The 19,709-nt window shown below is 41.5% G+C and overlaps 2 protein-coding genes across 2 annotated transcripts in view; one reads left to right on the top strand and one right to left on the bottom strand.

Moving 5' to 3' along the window:
* The window catches only part of LOC110513420 (uncharacterized), a 199,117-nt gene that overhangs the window by 118,832 nt on the left and 60,576 nt on the right, over positions 1–19,709 (top strand). The window lies entirely within an intron of this gene.
* LOC110485288 (uncharacterized) lies at positions 747–18,555 on the bottom strand. The gene is made up of 5 exons (XM_090194544.1): positions 18,351–18,555; positions 16,282–17,204; positions 8,489–8,551; positions 2,438–2,615; positions 747–2,040 (listed from the first exon to the last, which is right to left on the bottom strand). Exons 1-5 carry the CDS (start codon positions 18,553–18,555, stop codon positions 770–772), a joined length of 2,640 nt encoding a protein of 879 aa, XP_090050670.1. The 3' UTR covers positions 747–769.

Genomic DNA, 19,709 nt, shown 5'->3' on the forward strand with positions numbered 1-19,709 from the left:
CTTCAAATCAATGTAGATGAAGGGGAGGAGACAGGTTAAAAAGGGATTTTTAAGCCTCGAGACAAATGAGATTAAGGCAGTTTATACAATTCAAAAAATTATTACAAAATATTAACAGATTTCACAACACACTGTGTGCCATCAGGGCCCTACTCCACCACTGCCACATATCTACAGTACCAAATCCATGTGTATGTTATCGTGTGTGCATGTATGCATGTGTCTGTGTTTGTGTTGCTTTAATCTGCTTTTTAAATCTAATTTTACTGAATCAGTTATTTGATGTGGAATAGAGTTCTATGTAGTCATGTCTCTATGTAGTACTGTGCGCTTCCCATAGTCTGTTCTGGACTTGCGGACTGTGAAGAGACCTCTTGTGGCATGTCTTGTAAGGTATGCATTGGTGTCCGAGCTGTGTGCCAGTAGTTCAAACAGACAGCTCGGTGCATTTAACATGTTAATACCTCTCATAAATACAAGCAGTGAGGAAGTCAATCTCTCCTCCACTTTGAGCAAGGAGAGATTGATATGCATATTATTAATATTATCTCTCTGTGTACATCTAAGGGTCAGCCGTGCTGCCCTGTTCTGAGCCAAATGCAAATTTTCCTAAGTCCTTTTTAGTGGCATCTCACCACACGACTGAACAGTGGTCAAGGTGCGACAAAACTAGGGCCTGTAGGACCTGCCTTGTTCACAGTGTTAAGAAAGCAGAGCAAGAAAGAGATGGATATGACTGTTCAATATATGTTTTCTATTGATCCTTTATTTAGGGATCTGGAACCGGTGTCAGATAGGAGGGAGAGGAAATATGGCACATTTTAGCTTTCTGATGTTTTTTCATTGGCCCTAAATGAGCAAAGCTCTTCCCACAAAAACAGACATAGGGTTTCTCTCCAGTGTGTGTTCGCTGGTGTGAATTTAGGCTCCCTGATTGACTGAAACTCTTTTCACAATGCTCACAGCTGTAAGGTTTCTCTCCTGTGTGTGTTCGCTGGTGTGAATTCAGGTGTACTGATTGACTGAAGCTTTTCCCACACTGATCACAGCTATAAGGATTCTCTCCTGTGTGTGTTCGCTGGTGTGTATTCAGGTGTACTGATTGACTGAAGCTCTTCCCACACTGATCACAGCTATAAGGCTTTTCTCCTGTGTGTGTTCGCTGGTGTATAGTTAGTTTTTCTGATACAGCAAAGCTCTTCCCACACTGATCACAACTATAAGGTTTCTCTCCAGTATGTGTTCGCTGATGTGTAGTCAGGGTGGAAGCTAGAGCAAAGCTCTTCCCACATAGACAGACAAAAGTTCTCTCTCCAGTGTGTGTTGCCTGGTGTCTAATCAGGGAGGAAACTACAGAGAAGCTCTTCCCACACTGATCACAGCTATAAGGCTTAACTCCTGTGTGTGTTACCTGGTGTCTATTCAGTGTGGAAGCTACAGCAAAGCTCTTCCCACACTGATCACAGCTGTAAGGCTTCACTCCAGTGTGTGCTAGCTTGTGTGTGGTCAGGTGGACTGCCTGATTGAAGCTCTTCCCACACTGATCACAGCTATAAGGCTTCACTCCAGTGTGTGTTAGCTTGTGTGTCGTCAGGTTGCATGACTGGTTGAAGCTCTTTCCACAATCAAGGCAGGGGTAAGGCCGCTCCCCTGTATGAATTCGCAAATGATATTTGAAGGCGTTAGAAGCAGTAAAACACTTCCCACATTCTGGGCAGCTGTAAGGCTTATCTCCAGTATGGATTCTTTGGTGTACTTTAAGACCTCCTGCACAGGTGAAACACTTCCCACACTGAGAGCAGCAGTACGGTTTCTCTCGGGTGTGAATCCGCTGGTGAATAATGAAGCCACTCCTGCTAGTGAAACTCTTTCCACAGTCAGAGCAGTAGTGGTGAGGTTTCTTCCCTATACATCTCTGCTGGTGTTTCTTGAGGTGTTCTGATCTGGAGAGACTCTTCTCTGTCACGTCAGTAACATGTTGTTGAGGCTCCCCAGATGATAAGCTCCTCCCACTGAGAGAACGACGGTTAGGGGTGTCACCTGTGAAACAAAGACACTGAATAATAGGTTTTGGAAATATGGGTCCATAAACACTTTCTTTTTGTTATTTAGCAGAAGCTTTTCTCTAGAGCGACTTACAGGAGCATTTAGGGTTTTGTACCTTTCTCAAGGGCACACAGACAGATTTTTTACCTAGTTGGCTCAGAGATTTTAACAAGCAACTTTTCGATTAGTGGCCCAATGCTTTTAACTACTAGACAACCTGCTGTCTTTATCATCAATATACACTCATTGGTCAGTTTATTAGGTACACCCCCTCCATTCACAAAACAATCGATAATTTACTGGCCACTGAGTGTTTACTGTTTATGAATGAATTAACAGAAGTTGCAGAAGCAGATTGTGGTCTCATCCACCCCCCCCCCATTGTTCTTACTTGATGAAATCAAATCTCCCTCCTCCTGTCCTTCTCTCACAGTTCCACTCTGCTCTGGTGTTTTCCTGCAGTCGACCAGCCACACAGACACCCTCTTCAGATCCAGCAGTAAGGCGCTACCAGGAGAGTTGTGACCAGGGGACTCCGGCAGGTTGGAGGGGGACGGACTAGCTTTGTCCTGGTGACCACAGGAAGTATTGTACATAGAATATCATTAGACCAAACATTTTCTTACTTTAGTCTGAATCTCTGATTGATTGGTGCATACTTGTAATATCGCATTTCTCCTGAAGGGCATCACTGATCACTACTTTCCACAACATTTTCAATCACTTTGGCAGATTTTTCATATGGAAGTGGTATATATACAGTGGGGCAAAAAAGTATTTAGTCAGCCACCAATTGTGCAAGCTCTCCCACTTAAAAAGGGGCCTGTAATTTTCATCATAGGTACACTTCAACTATGACAGACAAAATGAGGGGAAAAAAATCCAGAAAATCACATTGTAGGATTTTTTATGAATTTATTTGCAAATTATGGTGGAAAATAAGTATTTGGTCACCTACAAACAAGCAAGATTTCCATCCACACAGACAGTGTGGTGAAGAAGACTGAACAGCACCTCTTCAACCTCAGGAGGCTGAAGAAATTCAGCTTGGCCCCTAAGACCCACAAACTTTTACAGATGCATCATTGAGAGCATCTTGTCTGGCTGAATTACCGCCTGGTATGGTAACTGCACCATTCACAACTTCAGGGCTCTCCAGAGGGTGGTGCGGTCTGCCCAATGCATCACCGGGGCACAATGCCTGCCCTCCAAGACACTGACAGCACCCAATGTCACAGGTTGGCCAAAAAGATCATCACGTTCATCAACCACCCGAGCCACGGCCTGTTCACACCACTATCATCCAGAAGGCGAGGTCAGTACAGCTTCTCTCTCAAGGCCATCAAACTGTTATATAGCCATCACTAGCCGGCCTCCACCCAGTACCCTGCCCTGAACTTGTCACTAGCTGACTACCACCCGGTTGCGCTACCATGCACCTTAGAGACTGCTGCGATTTGTACATAGACATGGAACACTGGTCACTTTAATAATGTTTACATCCTGTTTTACCCACTTCATATGTATATACTGTATTCTAGTCAGGTCCATCCTATTCAACTAGTCCTGTATATACTGTATTCTAGTCCATCCTATTCAACTAGTCCTGTATATACTGTATTCTAGTCCATCCTATTCAACTAGTCCTGTATATACTGTATTCTAGTCAGGTCCATCCTATTCAACTAGTCCTGTATATACTGTATTCTAGTGAAGTCCATCCTATTCAACTAGTCCTGTATATACTGTATTCTAGTCAAGTCCATCCTATTCAACTAGTCCTGTATATACTGTATTCTAGTGAAGTCCATCCTATTCAACTAGTCCTATATATATATACAGTGCTGTGAAAAAGTATTTGCCCCCTTCCTGATTTCTTATTTTTTTGTCACACTTAAATGTTTCAGATCAAACTAATTGTAATATTATACAAAGATAAACTGCATTTTGTGTTTACTTGGGTTAAGTGATCATTTTATTTACTAAGGGAAAAAAGCTATCCGAACTCTCATGGCCCTATGTGACAAAGTAATTGCCCCCATTAGTTACATCATGAATTAACTGTGGTTAATCACATTGGAAAGCTGAGTTAAATTTCACGAGCCACACCCAGGCCTGATTACTGCCAGACCTGTTGAATCAATAAATCACTTCAATAGAACCTGTCTGACAAAGTGAAGTAGGTCAAAGATCTCAAAAAGCAAGACATCATGTCGCGATCCAAAGAAATTCGGGAACAGATGAGAAACAAAGTCATTGACATCTATCAGTCTGGAAAGGGTTACAAAGCCATTTCTAAAGCTGTGGGACTCCAGCGAACCACGGTGAGAGACATTATTCACACATGGAGAATTTGGAACAGTGGTGTACCTTCCCAGGAGTGGCCAGCCTTCCAAAATTACCCTAAGAGCGCAGCGACGACTCATCCAAGAGGTCACAAAAGGACCCACATCAACATCTAAAAGAACTGCAGGCCTCACTTGCCTCAGTTATGGTTGAGTCATGAACACTGACCTTAAGAAAGACACTGGGCAAAAATAGCATCCATGGCAGTGTCATGACTTTGCCCTCTTTGGACACAGCTCTGCACCATCCCCCTACCAGCACCATCCCCCTGCCAGCACCACCCCCTCTGCCAGCACCACCCCCCCTGCCAGCACCACCCCCCCTGCCAGCACCACCCCCCCTGCCAGCACCACCCCCTCTGCCAGCACCACCCCCTCTGCCAGCACCACCCCCTCTGCCAGCACCACCCCCTGTGCCAGCACCACCCCCCCTGCCAGCACCATCCCCCTGCCAGCACCATCCCCCTCTCTCTGTCTCCTACAACTAGGCTGCTGTGGTCAGAGAGGTCGTAAATTCCTGGAGGAGATTATCTTCTCATGGCCACAGTATAGAGAGAGAGAGTGAATTTTCATAGAGAGAACAAAGGAATTTCTTCCACCTCACAGAACTTGAGGTCCGAACAACATTTATGTTCTGGAGAATGTATAAAAGATCGGTGAAGAATCCAGCTACGAACTGGTCCATTTGGTACAATTTTGTGAAACAATACGGCCACATTACCATAACGCTGTTTATACAATAGCCTCAGATATGAGACTTACATCTAATTGTTGTATAAGATGAATGAGTGAGGATGATACTGTTTGTGAAATTGTGTAATGTGATTTTGGACTGTTTAATGAAGGAAACTCCAAATCCCTTTGGAGTTTAACTAAATCAGAGGAAGTCCATTTCTGAATGGCTTAAAAAAAACAAAAATGAAGGTTTTGGAGTGGCCCACTCAAAGTCCGGACTTGAATCCGATTGAGATGCTGTGGCGTGACCTTAAAGGCGGTTCATGCTAAAAAACCCTCCAATGTGGCTGAATTAAAACAATTCTGCAAAGAAGAGTAGGCCAAAACTCCTCCACAGCGATGTGAAAGACTCATTGCCAGTTATCTCAAATGCTTGATTGCAGGTTGTTGCTGCCGAGGGTGGCATAACCAATTATTAGGTTTAGGGGGCAATTGCTTTTTCACATAAGCCATGAAGGTTCGCATAGCTTTTTTCCCTTAATAAATAAAATCATCACTTAAAATGCATTTTGTGTTTACTTGGTTATTTGTGTAATATTTAAAGTTGTTTGATGATCTGAAACATTTAAGTGTGACAAATGTGCAAAAAAATAAGAAATCAGGAAGGGGGCAAATACGTTTTCACAGCACTGCGCACACACACACTATTAGATCCTACGTATTCTACAGATATAGTAAATATTCCATCCACATAATGTCTATACATCCTGTGATGGAAAATGTTATCATGTGAAGAGCAGCCTTGAAAATGTTCATATTTTCTAAATGTTAAATAATCCTTGGTTCCTGCCAATTATTCCTCCTCCACCAAACTTCACAGTTGGCAATATGTATTACAGCAGGCAGCATTCTCCCCCCTGCCAAACCCAGATTTGTCATTCGGCGGTGAGCCTTACACCACTCCAGCCGACGCTTGGCATTGCGCATGGTGATCTTAGACTTGTGTGCAGCTGCTCAGCTATTGAAAGCCATTTCATGAAACTCCCGATGAACAGTTATTGTGCTGACGTTGCGTCCAGAGGCAGTGTGGAACTAGGTAGGGAGGGTTGCAAAGGAGATGATTTTTACAGGCGCTTTAGTCCTCGGCGGTCAGACTCAGATATTGTGTGGCGTACCAGTTCTCCATGGAGCCAGTGTTAATCCTCGATGTTTCTACGTCACAATAACAGCACTTACAGTTAACTGGGGAAGCTCTAGCAGGGCAGAAATTTGGCATACTGACATGTTGGATCGGTGGCATCCTATGGCGATGCCACGGTGAAAGTCACTGAGGTCTTCAGTAAGGCCATTCTACTGCCAATATTTGTCTATGGAGATTGCATGGCTGTGTGCTCAATTTTATTCACCTGTCAGCAACGGGTGTGGCTGAAATAGCCAAATCCAATCATTTGAAGGGGTGTCCACATACTTATGAATGTACTGTATTTATAATCTGGACTAATATTTATATATTTCTGAATTCCATTCCTTTAGATGTATGTAACGTTATTGTTGTGTATTGTTAGATGTTACTGCACTGTTGGAACTAGACACACAAGCATTTCACTACACCCTCAATAAGATCTGATAAGTATGTGTATGGACCAATACAATCTGACTTGATTTGTTTTCTCAGCTACAGTTTGAGTTATGTCCTGTCTGACAGTGAAATATGGCAAGATCTTACCATAGCGTGGACTGTGGACTAAGTCTCTCCTTTTGATTAGAATAATTACCACGACATGTTGAAAAAGTCCATGGAATTCATTATAAGGTAGTAGCTGCATGACAATTTTGTTTAACTGATGTAGCTAGCTAATTATGTTTTGTGGAGAAAAAAACGTTAGGACTGCCGTTTAGACATGAACTAGCTATTGTTGTCACCAGTTCTTGTCTGCTGCCTAACTAATGGCTGAAGTCATTTGTGTAACAAACCTTCCATAAACAATTAGTTAGTTACCTTTCTTTGCCTGTTCGTTAGCTACAGAGGCTAGCTGCTGGACTTTGGACAAGCAAGCTAACGTTAGCTAATAGCAGCTGTATTGTTACCAAGCAACCAGTGTCTGTATATAGCCTTGCTACTGTTATTTTCAACTGTCTTTTTACTGTTTTATTTCTTTATTTACCCATTGTTCACCTAATATGTTCTTTTGCACTATTGGTTAGAGCCTGTAAGTAAGCATTTAATTGTATGGTCTACACCGGTTGTATTCGGCGCACGTGACAAAAACTTTGATTTGACATCATTGGTTCTTAATGGACAGAAATGTGCACCTGAGGTAGTGCAGGCAGCCCGTTTTCTTTGTGACTTGTGTAACAGGGTTATATTGGTGATTCCACTTGCCACTTTATTGTTAAGCCAATGGGTTTTTGGTTTGAGTTTGTTTTGCCTTCACCTACTCAACATGGCATCTTATTGGCTGGTTTGCGTAGCTTGCTTACGAGGGGGGATGTTCCAGTTAGAATCGTCCCAGTGAACAAGCACCAAACCAGCGGTAAGTTGTTGGTTGCAAAGCACTGTACATCAAAAGTGATTTTTATACTCTCAAGTGATAATTTAAATGTACAATTTATATCAAATTGTTTGTAAATGTTATTCGATAAGATGCAGCGGTTTTTGGAGAATATTTGTTGTGCATTTTGTTGTAGAGAATTCCCGCCAGTATTAGCTAGCAACTTACTGTGTCTGGTGGGGGGGTTCATATATTTTGTACAGTGCGTGAGTGCAGAGTTGGATGGTGAGACGTGCATTGCATGACGTGCAATTTTGTGTCGTTCTTATCAGAATAAAGCTACATGACTGGTGCTACATGTTGGAGTTCCGTGTCGATGACTGATTGTACACAACGCAAGACGAGTACTGTTACACTTGCAGTAACTAAATCAATAATTATTTAGTAGTTCGAAAATGTCGGAAACATTAATTGGCTTGAACATGCTGTAGGTCATGTAACTGTTAAATACAAAATGTTGTGGGTTTCACCGGTTTTATGATTGAACAAAGGTTGTGATTGAATTTATTCTGCCACTGTATTCTTGTTTCGGCTGTGTCAAGGCATATGAACTAACAGGTTATAGAGCAAACACAATTATCACAACATGGCTATTTGCCTTGGCTTCCCAGTGACTTTACCCACACACCGTTACTGCAAGATGTAGGCTCATTTCTCCATGGCTCTGACTTAATCTGCCCATTGCCTTGTATCAATCTGTGTGGTTTAGGCTAAGACAAAATATCCCTCGTTTTTATTTCCACAATTGTTTATTTTGTCCAGCTGTTCAAATGAAACGAATGGATATGGAAAGTCAGAAGATGACAACTAGGCCTAAACATGTTATACACCACAGTAAGCAAATTGTTAATAAAAGTAAACCAAACTTACCCGATCCATCGTGGAAGCTATTCTTTCTTCAAATAAAAACATGACAGTAAATCTGTAGCTAGCCTACACTACAGTTACTTTCTTTGTTGCAGAATTCAGGTTTTTAAAAAAACAGCTAGACCAGAGCAATCAGACGTCCTTTTCAATATCAAAACTTTAGTGGTGACAAATAAATGTGATGTAGGCTAATCTCACATAGATTTGACCTGATCTATTCAAGTAAAAACGTTTAAAGCCCTATTCACCAAGAATCCTGTTGTCTGTTATCGTCTAACTCTAGCCGAGAGTCTGTTGGAACAACGTCCTCTTCAAGAGTCCAGATAGACAATTAAAACTAAGGTCCAGTAAAGGAAGCCTATAGAATACCAGACTGATTACAGCAGCGCTATCCGTGCAGCGAACCAGTAAAACCCAATGTATGTTCAATCCGACGTCCTCAGTGGAATTTTACAGCAATGCAACCGTGCTAGATGTTAGGGCATTCACACTTCCTGCGAGAAGGGCTGTTGAAAAGCAACAAAACGTCTTCTTCTTCGGTATTATGGCGGTTTGCATACAATTATTATTGGTGCATGCTGCCACCTACTGATTTGTCTTTTTTATCAGCTTACTATTTTCATTACACTTCGTGACAAAAATTAGCAGATGTTAGAATACAGGGGGCAATTGCTTTTCACATAAGCCATAAGCCATGAAGGTTCGCATAGCTTTTTTCCCTTAATAAATAAAATCATCACTTAAAATGCATTTTGTGTTTACTTGGGTTATTTGTGTAATATTTTAAGTTGTTTGATGATCTGAAACATTTAAGTGTGACAAATGTGCAAAAAAATAAGAAATCAGGAAGGGGGCAAATACGTTTTCACAGCACTGTGCGCGCACACACACACACACACACTATTCTATCCTACAGGTAGAATATTTAGTATATCCACATACTGTCTCTACATCCTGTGATGGAAAATGTTATCATGTGAAGAGCAGCCTTCTAAATGTCAAATAATCCTTGGTTCCTGCCAATTATTCCTCCTCCACCAAACTTCACAGTTGGCAATATGTATTACAGCAGGCAGCATTCTCCCCCCTGCCAAACCCAGATTTGTCATTCGGCGGTGAGCCTTACACCACTCCAGCCAACGCTTGGCATTGCGCATAGTGATCTTAGGCTTGTGTGCAGCTGCTCAGCTATTGAAACCCATTTCATGAAACTCCCGATGAACAGTTATTGTGCTGACGTTGCGTCCAGAGGCAGTTTGGAACTCGGTAGGGAGGGTTGCAAAAGAGATGATTTTTACAGGCTACACGCTTTAGTCCTCGGCGGTCAGACTCAGATATTGTGTGGCGTACCAGTTCTCCATGGAGTGTTAATCCTCGATGTTTCTACGTCACAATAACAGCATTTACAGTTAACTGGGGAAGCTCTAGCAGGGCAGAAATGTGGCATACTGACATGTTGGACCGGTGGCATCCTATGGTGATGCCACGGTGAAAGTCACTGAGGTCTTCAGTAAGGCCATTCTACTGCCAATATTTGTCTATGGAGATTGCATGGCTGTGTGCTCAATTTTATACACCTGTCAGCAATGGGTGTGGCTGAAATAGCCAAATCCAATCATTTGAAGGGGTGTCCACATACTTATGAATGTACTGTATTTATACTCTGGACTAATATTTATATTTCTTAATTCCATTATTTTACTTTTAGATGTATGTAACGTTATTGTTGTGTATTGTTAGATGTTACTGCACTGTTGGAACTAGACACACAAGCATTTCACTACACCCTCAATAAGATCTGATAAGTATGTGTATGGACCAATACAATCTGACTTGATTTGTTTTCTCAGCTACAGTTTGAGTTATGTCCTGTCTGACAGTGAAATATGGCAAGATCTTACCATAGCGTGGACTATGGAGGAGCTAGCTAGCGTTTACCATAGCTTGGACTATGGAGGAGCTAGCTAGCGTTTGTGGTAGAAATGTCAACATTGTTACTCAAATTACCTTTTTTAGAATATTTTTTAATTAGTACTTTCACACTGTCTGTTGGCCTGAGAGGAGCCTCTGAGGCTTAATGCTGGCAGTTGATTTATGATGCCTTGGTGATAAGACCTAAACTACATTCCACTGCATGATTAGTGTCTGTGTCAAATGCTGGTCTGTCTGCCAGAGCCAGGAAAACTCTCCCTCCAGTTTCTCTTCCCCACATCACAAATGGACACTGGACTTCATCTGTTGAGGGAAGGACCCAGTGTCCCATGTTTATACATAAATTATAATACAACAAGCAGTAAATGACCGAGACAGACATTTGGCGCCATGTAAATATCGCTGTCTGTTACTGTCTGTACCCTTGTATAATTTCACAAATCTGTTACTTATGAGCACTCAGGAGGACTATAAAAAGTAGTAACCTAACCCTGCTTATTTGGGCTTTTTGCTCTATACCATCTGGTGACCCTTAACCCTCCATTACTGCAGTAATTATTAATAAAGTTGGATGTTTTTGTAGAAATATAAAAGTCTCTCCTTTTGATTAGAATAATTACCACGACATGTTGAAAAAGTCAATGGAATGCATTATAAGGTAGTAGCTGCATGACCATTTTGTTTAACTGATGTAGCTAGCTAATTATGTTTTGTGGAAGAAAAAAAATGTAACGTTAGGACTGCCGTTTAGACATGAACTAGCTATTGTTGTCAGCAGTTCTTGTCTGCTGGCTAACTAATGGCTGAAGTCATTTGTGTAACAAACCTTCAATAAACAATTACAGTTAGTTACCTTTCTTTGCCTGTTCGTTAGCTACAGAGGTTAGCTGCTGGACTTTGGACAAGCAAGCTAACGTTAGCTAATAGCAGCTGTATTGTTACCAAGCAACCAAGTTGCTGACCCGTTTAGATAGAACCGAGATGTAGCTGAAAATAAATTAGTAATATCAGAAATGCTACAAAAAGGGTAGCACAACGTAACCAAGACTAAGGAGATGATTGTGGACTACAGGAAAAGGAGGACCGAGCACGTCCCCATTCTCATCGATGGGGCTGTAATGGAGCAGGTTGAGAGCTTCAAGTTCCTTGGTGTCCACATCAATAAACTAGAATGGTCCAAACACACCAAGACAGTCGTGAAGAGGGCACGACAAAGCCTATTTCCCCTCAGCAAACTAAAAAGATTTGGCATGGGTCCTCAGATCCTCAAAAGGTTATACAGCTGCAACATCGAGAGTATCCTGACAGGTTGCATCACTGCCTGGCACGGCAATTGCTCGGACTCCGACCGTAAGGCATTTCAGAGGGTAGTGCGTACGGCCCAGTACATCACTGGGGCAAAGCTGCCTGCCATTGTCAGAAAAAGGCCATAAAAATGGTCAAAGACCCCAGCCACCCCAGTCAGAGTGTTCTCTCTGCTACCGCATGGCAAGCAGTACCGGAGTGCCAAGCCTACGACAAAAAGGCTTCTCAACAGTTTTTACCCAAAAGCCATAAGACTCCTGAACAGGTAATCAAATGGCAACCTGGACTATTTACATTGTGTGCCCCCAACCCCTCTTTTACGCTGCTGCTACTCTCTTTATCTAATATGCATAGTCACTTTAACTATACATTCATGTACATACTACCTCAATTGGCCTGACCAACCAAAGCTCCCGCACATTGGCTACCCACACTATCTGCATTGTGTCCCTCCACCCACCAACCCCTCCTTTACGCTACTGCCACTCTCTGTTCATCATATCTGCATAGTCACTTAACCATATCTACATGAACATACTACCTCAAATCAGCCTGACTAACCAGTGTCTGTATATAGCCTTGCTACTGTTATTTTCAACTGTCTTTTTACTGTTTTATTTCTTTATTTACCCATTGTTCACCTAATATGTTCTTTTGCACTATTGGTTAGAGCCTGTAAGTAAGCATTTAATTGTATGGTCTACACCGGTTGTATTCGGCGCACGTGACAAAAACTTTGATTTGACATCATTGGTTCTTAATGGACAGAAATGTGCACCTGAGGTAGTGCAGGCAGCCCGTTTTCTTTGTGACTTGCGGTAACTAAATCAATAATTATTTAGTAGTTCGAAAATGTCGGAAACAATAACTGGCTTGAACATGCTGTAGGTCATGTAACTGTTTGTTAAATACAAAATGTTGTGGGTTTCACCGGTTTTATGATTGAACAAAGGTTGTGATTGAATTTATTCTGCCACTGTATTCTTGTTTCGGCTGTGTCAAGGCATATGAACTAACAGGTTATAGAGCAAACACAATTATCACAACATGGCTATTTTTCTGCCTTGGCTTCCCGGTGACTTTACCCACACACCGTTACTGCAAGATGTAGGCTCATTTCTCCATGGCTCTGACTTAATCTGCCCATTGCCTTGTATCAATCTGTGTGGTTTAGGCTAAGACAAAATATCCCTCGTTTTTATTTCCACAATTGTTTATTTTGTCCAGCTGTTCAAATGAAACGAATGGATATGGAAAGTCAGAAGATGACAACTAGGCCTAGACATGTTATACACCACAGTAAGCAAATTGTTAATAAAAGTAAACCAAACTTACCCGAGCCATCGTGGAAGCTATTCTTTCTTCAAATAAAAACATGACAGTAAATCTGTAGCTAGCCTACACTACAGTTACTTTCTTTGTTGCAGAATTCAGGTTTTTAAAAAAACAGCTAGACCAGAGCAATCAGACGTCCTTTTCAATATCAAAACTTTAGTGGTGACAAATAAATGTGATGTAGGCTAATCTCACATAGATTTGACCTGATCTATTAAAGTAAAAACGTTTAAAGCCCTATTCACCAAGAATCATGTTGTCCGTTATCGTCTAACTCTAGCCGAGAGTCTGTTGGAACAACGTCCTCTTCAAGAGTCCAGATAGACAATTAAAACTAAGGTCCAGTAAAGGAAGCCTATAGAATACCAGACTGATTACAGCAGCGCTATCCGTCCAGTGAAACCCAATGTATGTTCAATCCGACGTCTGCAGTGGAATTTTACAGCAATGCAACCGTGCTAGATGTTAGGGCATTCACACTTCCTGCGAGAAGGGCTGTTGAAAAGCAACAAAACGTCTTCTTCTTCGGTATTATGGCGGTTTGCATACAATTATTATTGGTGCATGCTGCCACCTACTGATTTGTCTTTTTTATCAGCTTACTATTTTCATTACACTTCGTGACAAAAATTGCCCAGCCAACTAACCCTACACCCATTAAAACTTAATAATTACTCCACTTCTTTGGCCCTCTGATCCTACACCAGGCCAACAGCCTGGGAGGACGGGATTTTATCCTTCAAAACACCTTGTAACTGCAGTAAAATATTATACATCCAAGTACTTCTCAACAGCTGCCACCACAACATCTATCCACTGTGATTTACATTCTATTCCTGCGGTACGGTTGACAACCATGGCCATGGACTTGGCCAAAACTTACTGAAGCATGTTATTCCTATCACTCTCTATTGACCTCTGCCTAATCACAGGTATCCTCTCAGGATCCCTCACCCTGGACCCATCTTCCTCTAGTACTCTCTTCACTGCCTCAGCATACAACACCTTCTGCACTACTGTGATCCTGGTAACCTCAACCTGTCTTTCTCTCACTGGACACATCTGATCTCCAGCACCATGTGTACCCCTACAGTTTACACACACACAACGTTTTACATCAATACTACACATTCCTTTCTCTCAGGTCCTCCTGCACACTTCTCACATCTAGGAATCTCCCTGATACACACTGCTGGAAGGAAGCGGTCAAGGAATTTAAAGAAATTTTGCCAATTTATTCATTACTACGTTTAGCTTACATTAGATAGTTAATCCAGAGATTCTTACCTTTAATGCTAGACCATTGATTGCAAGATATTAGCTCTTGTCACTTAGTGTTTTAATGAATGCAAAGTGGTAAACCTAGACACTTGCATATTATAGTATTCTGAGTGGTGACTGAAGGCTCTCTACCTTGACTAGATTCATTGATACAATTATGGGTCTTTGGCATTCATGTAATATTGGAGTCAGAGTCAAAATGTTCTTCACTCTTCAGGCAATGGTCCATACTTTTTTTATTTTACCTTTATTTAACTAGGCAAGTCAGTTAAGAACAAATTCTTATTTTCAATGACGGCCTAGGAACATTGGGTTAACTGCCTGTTCATGGGGCAGAACGACAGACTAGTCCAATGCTCTAACCACTAGGCTACCCTGGTCCCTTACTCTTTTTAATTTGCTTTTATTTATCTTCATATTTCCCAAATGTGTATTTTGGTCCTGTTTCATCCATCTGATAAATACATTACATTATCAAAGTATGTTTGTCTATTTGAATATTTTTCTCGCTCTTACGTTGACATCAAAGTCCTGAGGCATGGAGTGACCTCAGAGTGACCTCTGAAGAGTGGAGATCAGGGTGGAGGTGGTAGCCAATGATGGGGTGGGGGTGCGGTTTGGGGTTCTCCCCGTCCGAGGCCTGGCCACTTTTTAAAGGTAATTTTTATGGCGTTTCAGAACCACTTGTCAAACCAAGTTAAAAATGTATCATTTTTATTTTTAAAGCAATGACAGGCAATTCTGATATGCATCCTAGATTTAAAAGTTTAAATTTCTGTCAATCTGAACATTCTGAAGATGTGTCCGATGGACAGCTATGAATCTAATATTTCCAATGATATATGATTAAAGGGTAAATATGAGTAATAACCTGATGTACTGTATGCTGACGTTGTCATAGGGGTTTTACCCTATGGGAAAACTGAAAGGGATGGAGGGATGAATAGAAATAGTGATAAACACACAGAAAGGTACCATTGCTGCAATGATAGAACACATTTTACACTCCAGGGACACAGTGATTCATTTTATTTTAAGGTCTATGAGACATTTTCACCCCGACTGAGCCCCCTGGCTCATTGACCATAAGGCCTACAGATTAATTCAGTAAAATAAAATATAATTGTGTGATTGTGAAGTTGTGTACATTTCAATAACTCCTTTCTTTTAATTTTAGATGTGTGTATTTTTGTGTATTGTTAGATATTACCGCAATGTTGGAGCTAGGAACACAAGCATTCATACATCTGCAATAACATCTGCTAAATATGTGTATGTGACCAATAACATCTGCTAAATATGTGTATGTGACCAATAACATCTGCTAAATATGTGTATGTGACCAATACAACTTGATGATGAAACTGTGTATTTGTGTGTGAGTACAGGTGCATAGGTTTGTGTGTGAGGGTTTGTAATTGGTGGAGGGTGGTATGTGTATAGTATACACATTAGTGAAGTAACACATTAAACATTGGTTTAGGTGTTACTACATGATCGGTTGAAGTTATTACATTTTTCATATAAAGTACATTAAATAGAAAAGTTATTACTATAACAATTTAACATTGTATCATATTAACCAACAAGATGTTACATTTACCGGTTTTATTACATTATAAATCTAAAAGTTATTACATTAACCGTTGTCACAAGACACAGTACACATAGATCTTACCTTGACCTCATGAATATTATTATTAAATGCGTCATTGATTAGTTTTAGGAGTACGTAAACACACGTTGACTATGACATTCTATGATAACATTTATCCATTCAAATCCCAATGTGCGATATTACAGACACAGGGGAGACCTGATCCGAGATCAGAGCTGCATATTATGCTCCAGAGGTTACCATGGTGATCAGACTAAGGCAACTGTCTAAGAATAGGAGATGGATATGACTGTTCACTAGATGTTTTCTATTGATCCTTTATTTAGTGATCTGGATCCAGTGTCAGATAGGAGGGAGAAGAAATATGGCACATTTCTGCTTTCTGGTGTTTTTTCATTGGCCCTAAATGAGCAAAGCTCTTTCCACATAGACAGACATAAGGTTTCTCTCCGGTGTGTGTTCGTTGGTGTGTATTTAGGGTCCATGATAGACTGAAACTCTTCCCACACTGATCACAGCTATAAGGTTTCTCTCCAGTGTGTGTTCGCTGGTGTCTATTCAGGTGTTCTGATAGCGCAAAGCTCTTCCCACACTGATCACAGCTATAAGGTTTCTCTCCAGTGTGTGTTCGCTGGTGTCTATTCAGGTGTCCTGATAGAGCAAAGCTCTTCCCACATAGACAGACATAAGGCTTCTCTCCAGTGTGTGTTACCAAGTGTGTAGTCAGCTCTCCTGACCGAGCAAAGCTCTTCCCACACTGATTACAGCTATAAGGCTTCTCTCCAGTGTGTACACGCTGGTGTATGGTTAGAATTCCCGTGTTAGCAAAGCTTTTACCACAATCAAGGCAGGGGTAAGGCTTCTCCCCTGTATGCATTCTCAGATGAGATTTGAACGTGTTAGAAGCAGCAAAACTCTTCCCACACTGTGAGCATATGTAAGGTTTCTCTCCTGTATGAATTCTCAGATGAGATTTGAAGGCGTTAGAAGCAGCAAAACTCTTCCCACACTGAGAGCAGCAGTACGGTTTCTCTCCAGTGTGACTCCGTTGGTGCATTATGAAACCACTCCTGCTAGTGAAACTCTTCCCACAGTCAGAGCAGCAGTGGTGAGGTTTCTTCCCTGTACGTCTGTGCTTTTTGAGGTGTTCTGATCGGGAGAGACTCTTCTCTACCTTGTCACAAACATGTTGTTGAGGCTCCCCAAATAAGTCCCTACCATTGAGAGAGCAATAGTTTAGGGTGTCCCCTGCAAAACAAAGACATTGAATGAATAGTTTTTGGAAATATGGGTCCATAAACATATCACCATCAATATACACTCAGTAGCCAGTTTATTAGGTACACTACCCCGTTCATGAAAATAGACCAATCCTACAGACAGTGTCACGCGGCTGTGGCTTGCTACATAAAGCAGGCAGACAGGCATTCAGTTCCTGTTTGATTGAACATTAGAATTGGCAAAACAAGTGACGTAAGCGACCTGAGTTTCGATGCCAAGTGAGCTGGATCCAGTATCTCAGAAACGTCCGACCTCCTGGACTTTTCACGCACGACAGTGTCTAGGGTTTACCAAGAACGGTGCGACAAACAAAAAACATCCAGTCAGAGGTAGTGCTGTGGGGGAAAACAGCTTGTTGGCGAGAGAGGTCGAAGGAGAATGGCAAGAATTGTGCAAACAGAAAAATAACGGCGCAGTACAACCGTGGTGTGCAGTGTGGCATCTTGGAACGCACAACTCATCGATCCTCGTCACTGATGAGCTATTTAAGCAGACGACTACACTGTTCCACTACTATCAGCTAAAAAACAAGAAGAAGCTACTCCAGTAAGAACGCAATCACCAACACTGGACAATTAAGGAGTGTAAAAACATTACCTGGTCCGGCGAATCCCAGTTCCTGTTGTGTCATGCTGATAAGAGTCAGGACTGGGTGTAATCAGGATGAGTTCATGGCACAGCCGGTTGTCAATGATACAGGATGTTGGTGATGGTGTACTGGTGTGGGGAATGTTTTTCCTGGCACAAGTTAGGTCCCTTGATACCAATTCAGCAACATTTTAACGCCACAGTGCTGACTAAACCCAATAGAGTATCTTTGGGATGAGATGGAACGGACTGTTGGCAGCACGAATGTGCCACCGTCCAATCTGCAGCAACTGTGTGATTCCATTGCGTCAGCATGGACCAATATCACCGGGGAATGTTTCCGACACCTTGTAGAATCCATACCCTGAAGAATTCAGGATGTTCTGGAGGAAAAGGGGGGTCCGATCAGGTACTAGATAAATAAACTATAATAAACTGGCCAATGAGTATATATTGTTTATCAATCAATTAACAGAAGTTGCAGAAGCGGATTGCAGTCTAATCCACACACACCATTGTTCTTACTCGGTGAAATGAAGTCTTCCTCCTCGTGCCCCCCTCTCAAAGTTCCACTCTGCCCTGGTGTTTTCCTGCAGTCGACCAGCCGCACAGACAGGCTCTTCAGACCCAGCAGTAAGGCGATATCAGGAGAGTTGCGACCAGGGGACTCCGGCAGGCTGGAGGGGGACGGACTAGCTCTGTCCTGGTGACCACAGGAAGAATTGTACATAGAATATCATTAGACCATACATTTGATTAGTTTAGTCTAAATCTCTGATTGGTGCATCCTTATATCTCCTTTCTCTTTTAGTGTGTAATTGTTCACTACTTTCCACAAATGTACAGATTTTTTCAAATGAAAGTGGTTTATATATTTTTTACTCTTAGTACAAATGCCAAAACTGATAACACTTGTAATGCCCCATTTTATGTTCAGAACCTTGATTGAGCATTCATTGGAGTTGAACACATCTTTCACCCCTGAGTTAGTCTTGGTTAACCCAGAACTAAAGTCTCACGTAAATGGTCAGCCGCTCTATTCAGTTCTGGGTTCATACACGTTAGGAGAGATTAGGAGATGTTAGAACGAGGAGCGGAACCGGAATGAGGAGCTCCCCAGGCTCTTTCAAGAATGTCCCCTCCCCTTCCGAAATGTGAAAGATGGTAACACCTGCTAAATCATGATCTGTTCAAATAACCAGTGATGAAAAACCTAAACACCAGAACTACTGCTGCTAGTTATCCCACTTGGAGCATATTGAGAAAAATGTCAGTCTCATAGTTTCAGTATCCTTATACAGTACATACATAGAAGAAACCATCAGATATGGGGGTATTGTAACATGTAGTAGACACCTACAGTAGAAAGGTATTGTGTAGCCTGGTGAAATTTCTGCCCCATGCAACATTGTTCAAGATCCACTTTTCTATGTGACTTGTTACTGTAACAGCATCCTCATCTAAAATTGTTGGTTTACAGCGTATCAACAACATTCAGATAATGTCTTAACAAACAACAGGAAGATATTTTCAAAAGTAATCAACTGAAAATGGCCTAAGAGTTTTGAAACAGATTTTTGTGCTTAGAGTTGTGAAAATGTACCACATACTTGTGAAAATTGCACCAAAGACAATTGGCAGAGTCATGTGCTAGGGGGGAGTTTCCACCATATGTTTTATAACATACATTTCCTTTCAAATCAGTGAAGGAAAGTGAACAAGTACACAGTTAGGGAGGAAGGAAAGATAACTAGGGATTCCTTAACATATTATGTAGGTAGAAGTGGAGCTAGCGTGAGGGCCATGTAGGACTGTTCCTGCAGATACAAAGAAACCATTATTTAACACTATAAAATATTTATAGTGTTACATATAAAATATGAT

The sequence above is a fragment of the Oncorhynchus mykiss genome, chromosome 13 (genome assembly GCF_057628025.1).
Source record: "Oncorhynchus mykiss isolate SJ-2025 chromosome 13, ASM5762802v1, whole genome shotgun sequence".
In the NCBI taxonomy this organism is placed as follows: domain Eukaryota; kingdom Metazoa; phylum Chordata; class Actinopteri; order Salmoniformes; family Salmonidae; genus Oncorhynchus; species Oncorhynchus mykiss.

Excerpts from the sequence above, each read along its gene's own strand:
- LOC110485288 (XM_090194544.1), bottom strand. The coding sequence starts at position 18,555 with ATGTACAATTCTTCCTGTGGTCACCAGGACAGAGCTAGTCCGTCCCCC. Across the intron at positions 17,205-18,350 it reads GGAAGACTTCATTTCACCGA|GGGACACCCTAAACTATTGC; the intron begins GTAAGAACAATG and ends TTTGTTTTGCAG. Across the intron at positions 8,552-16,281 it reads TGACACTGGATCCAGATCAC|GCTAGCTACAGATTTACTGT; the intron begins TAAATAAAGGAT and ends ACTGTAGTGTAG.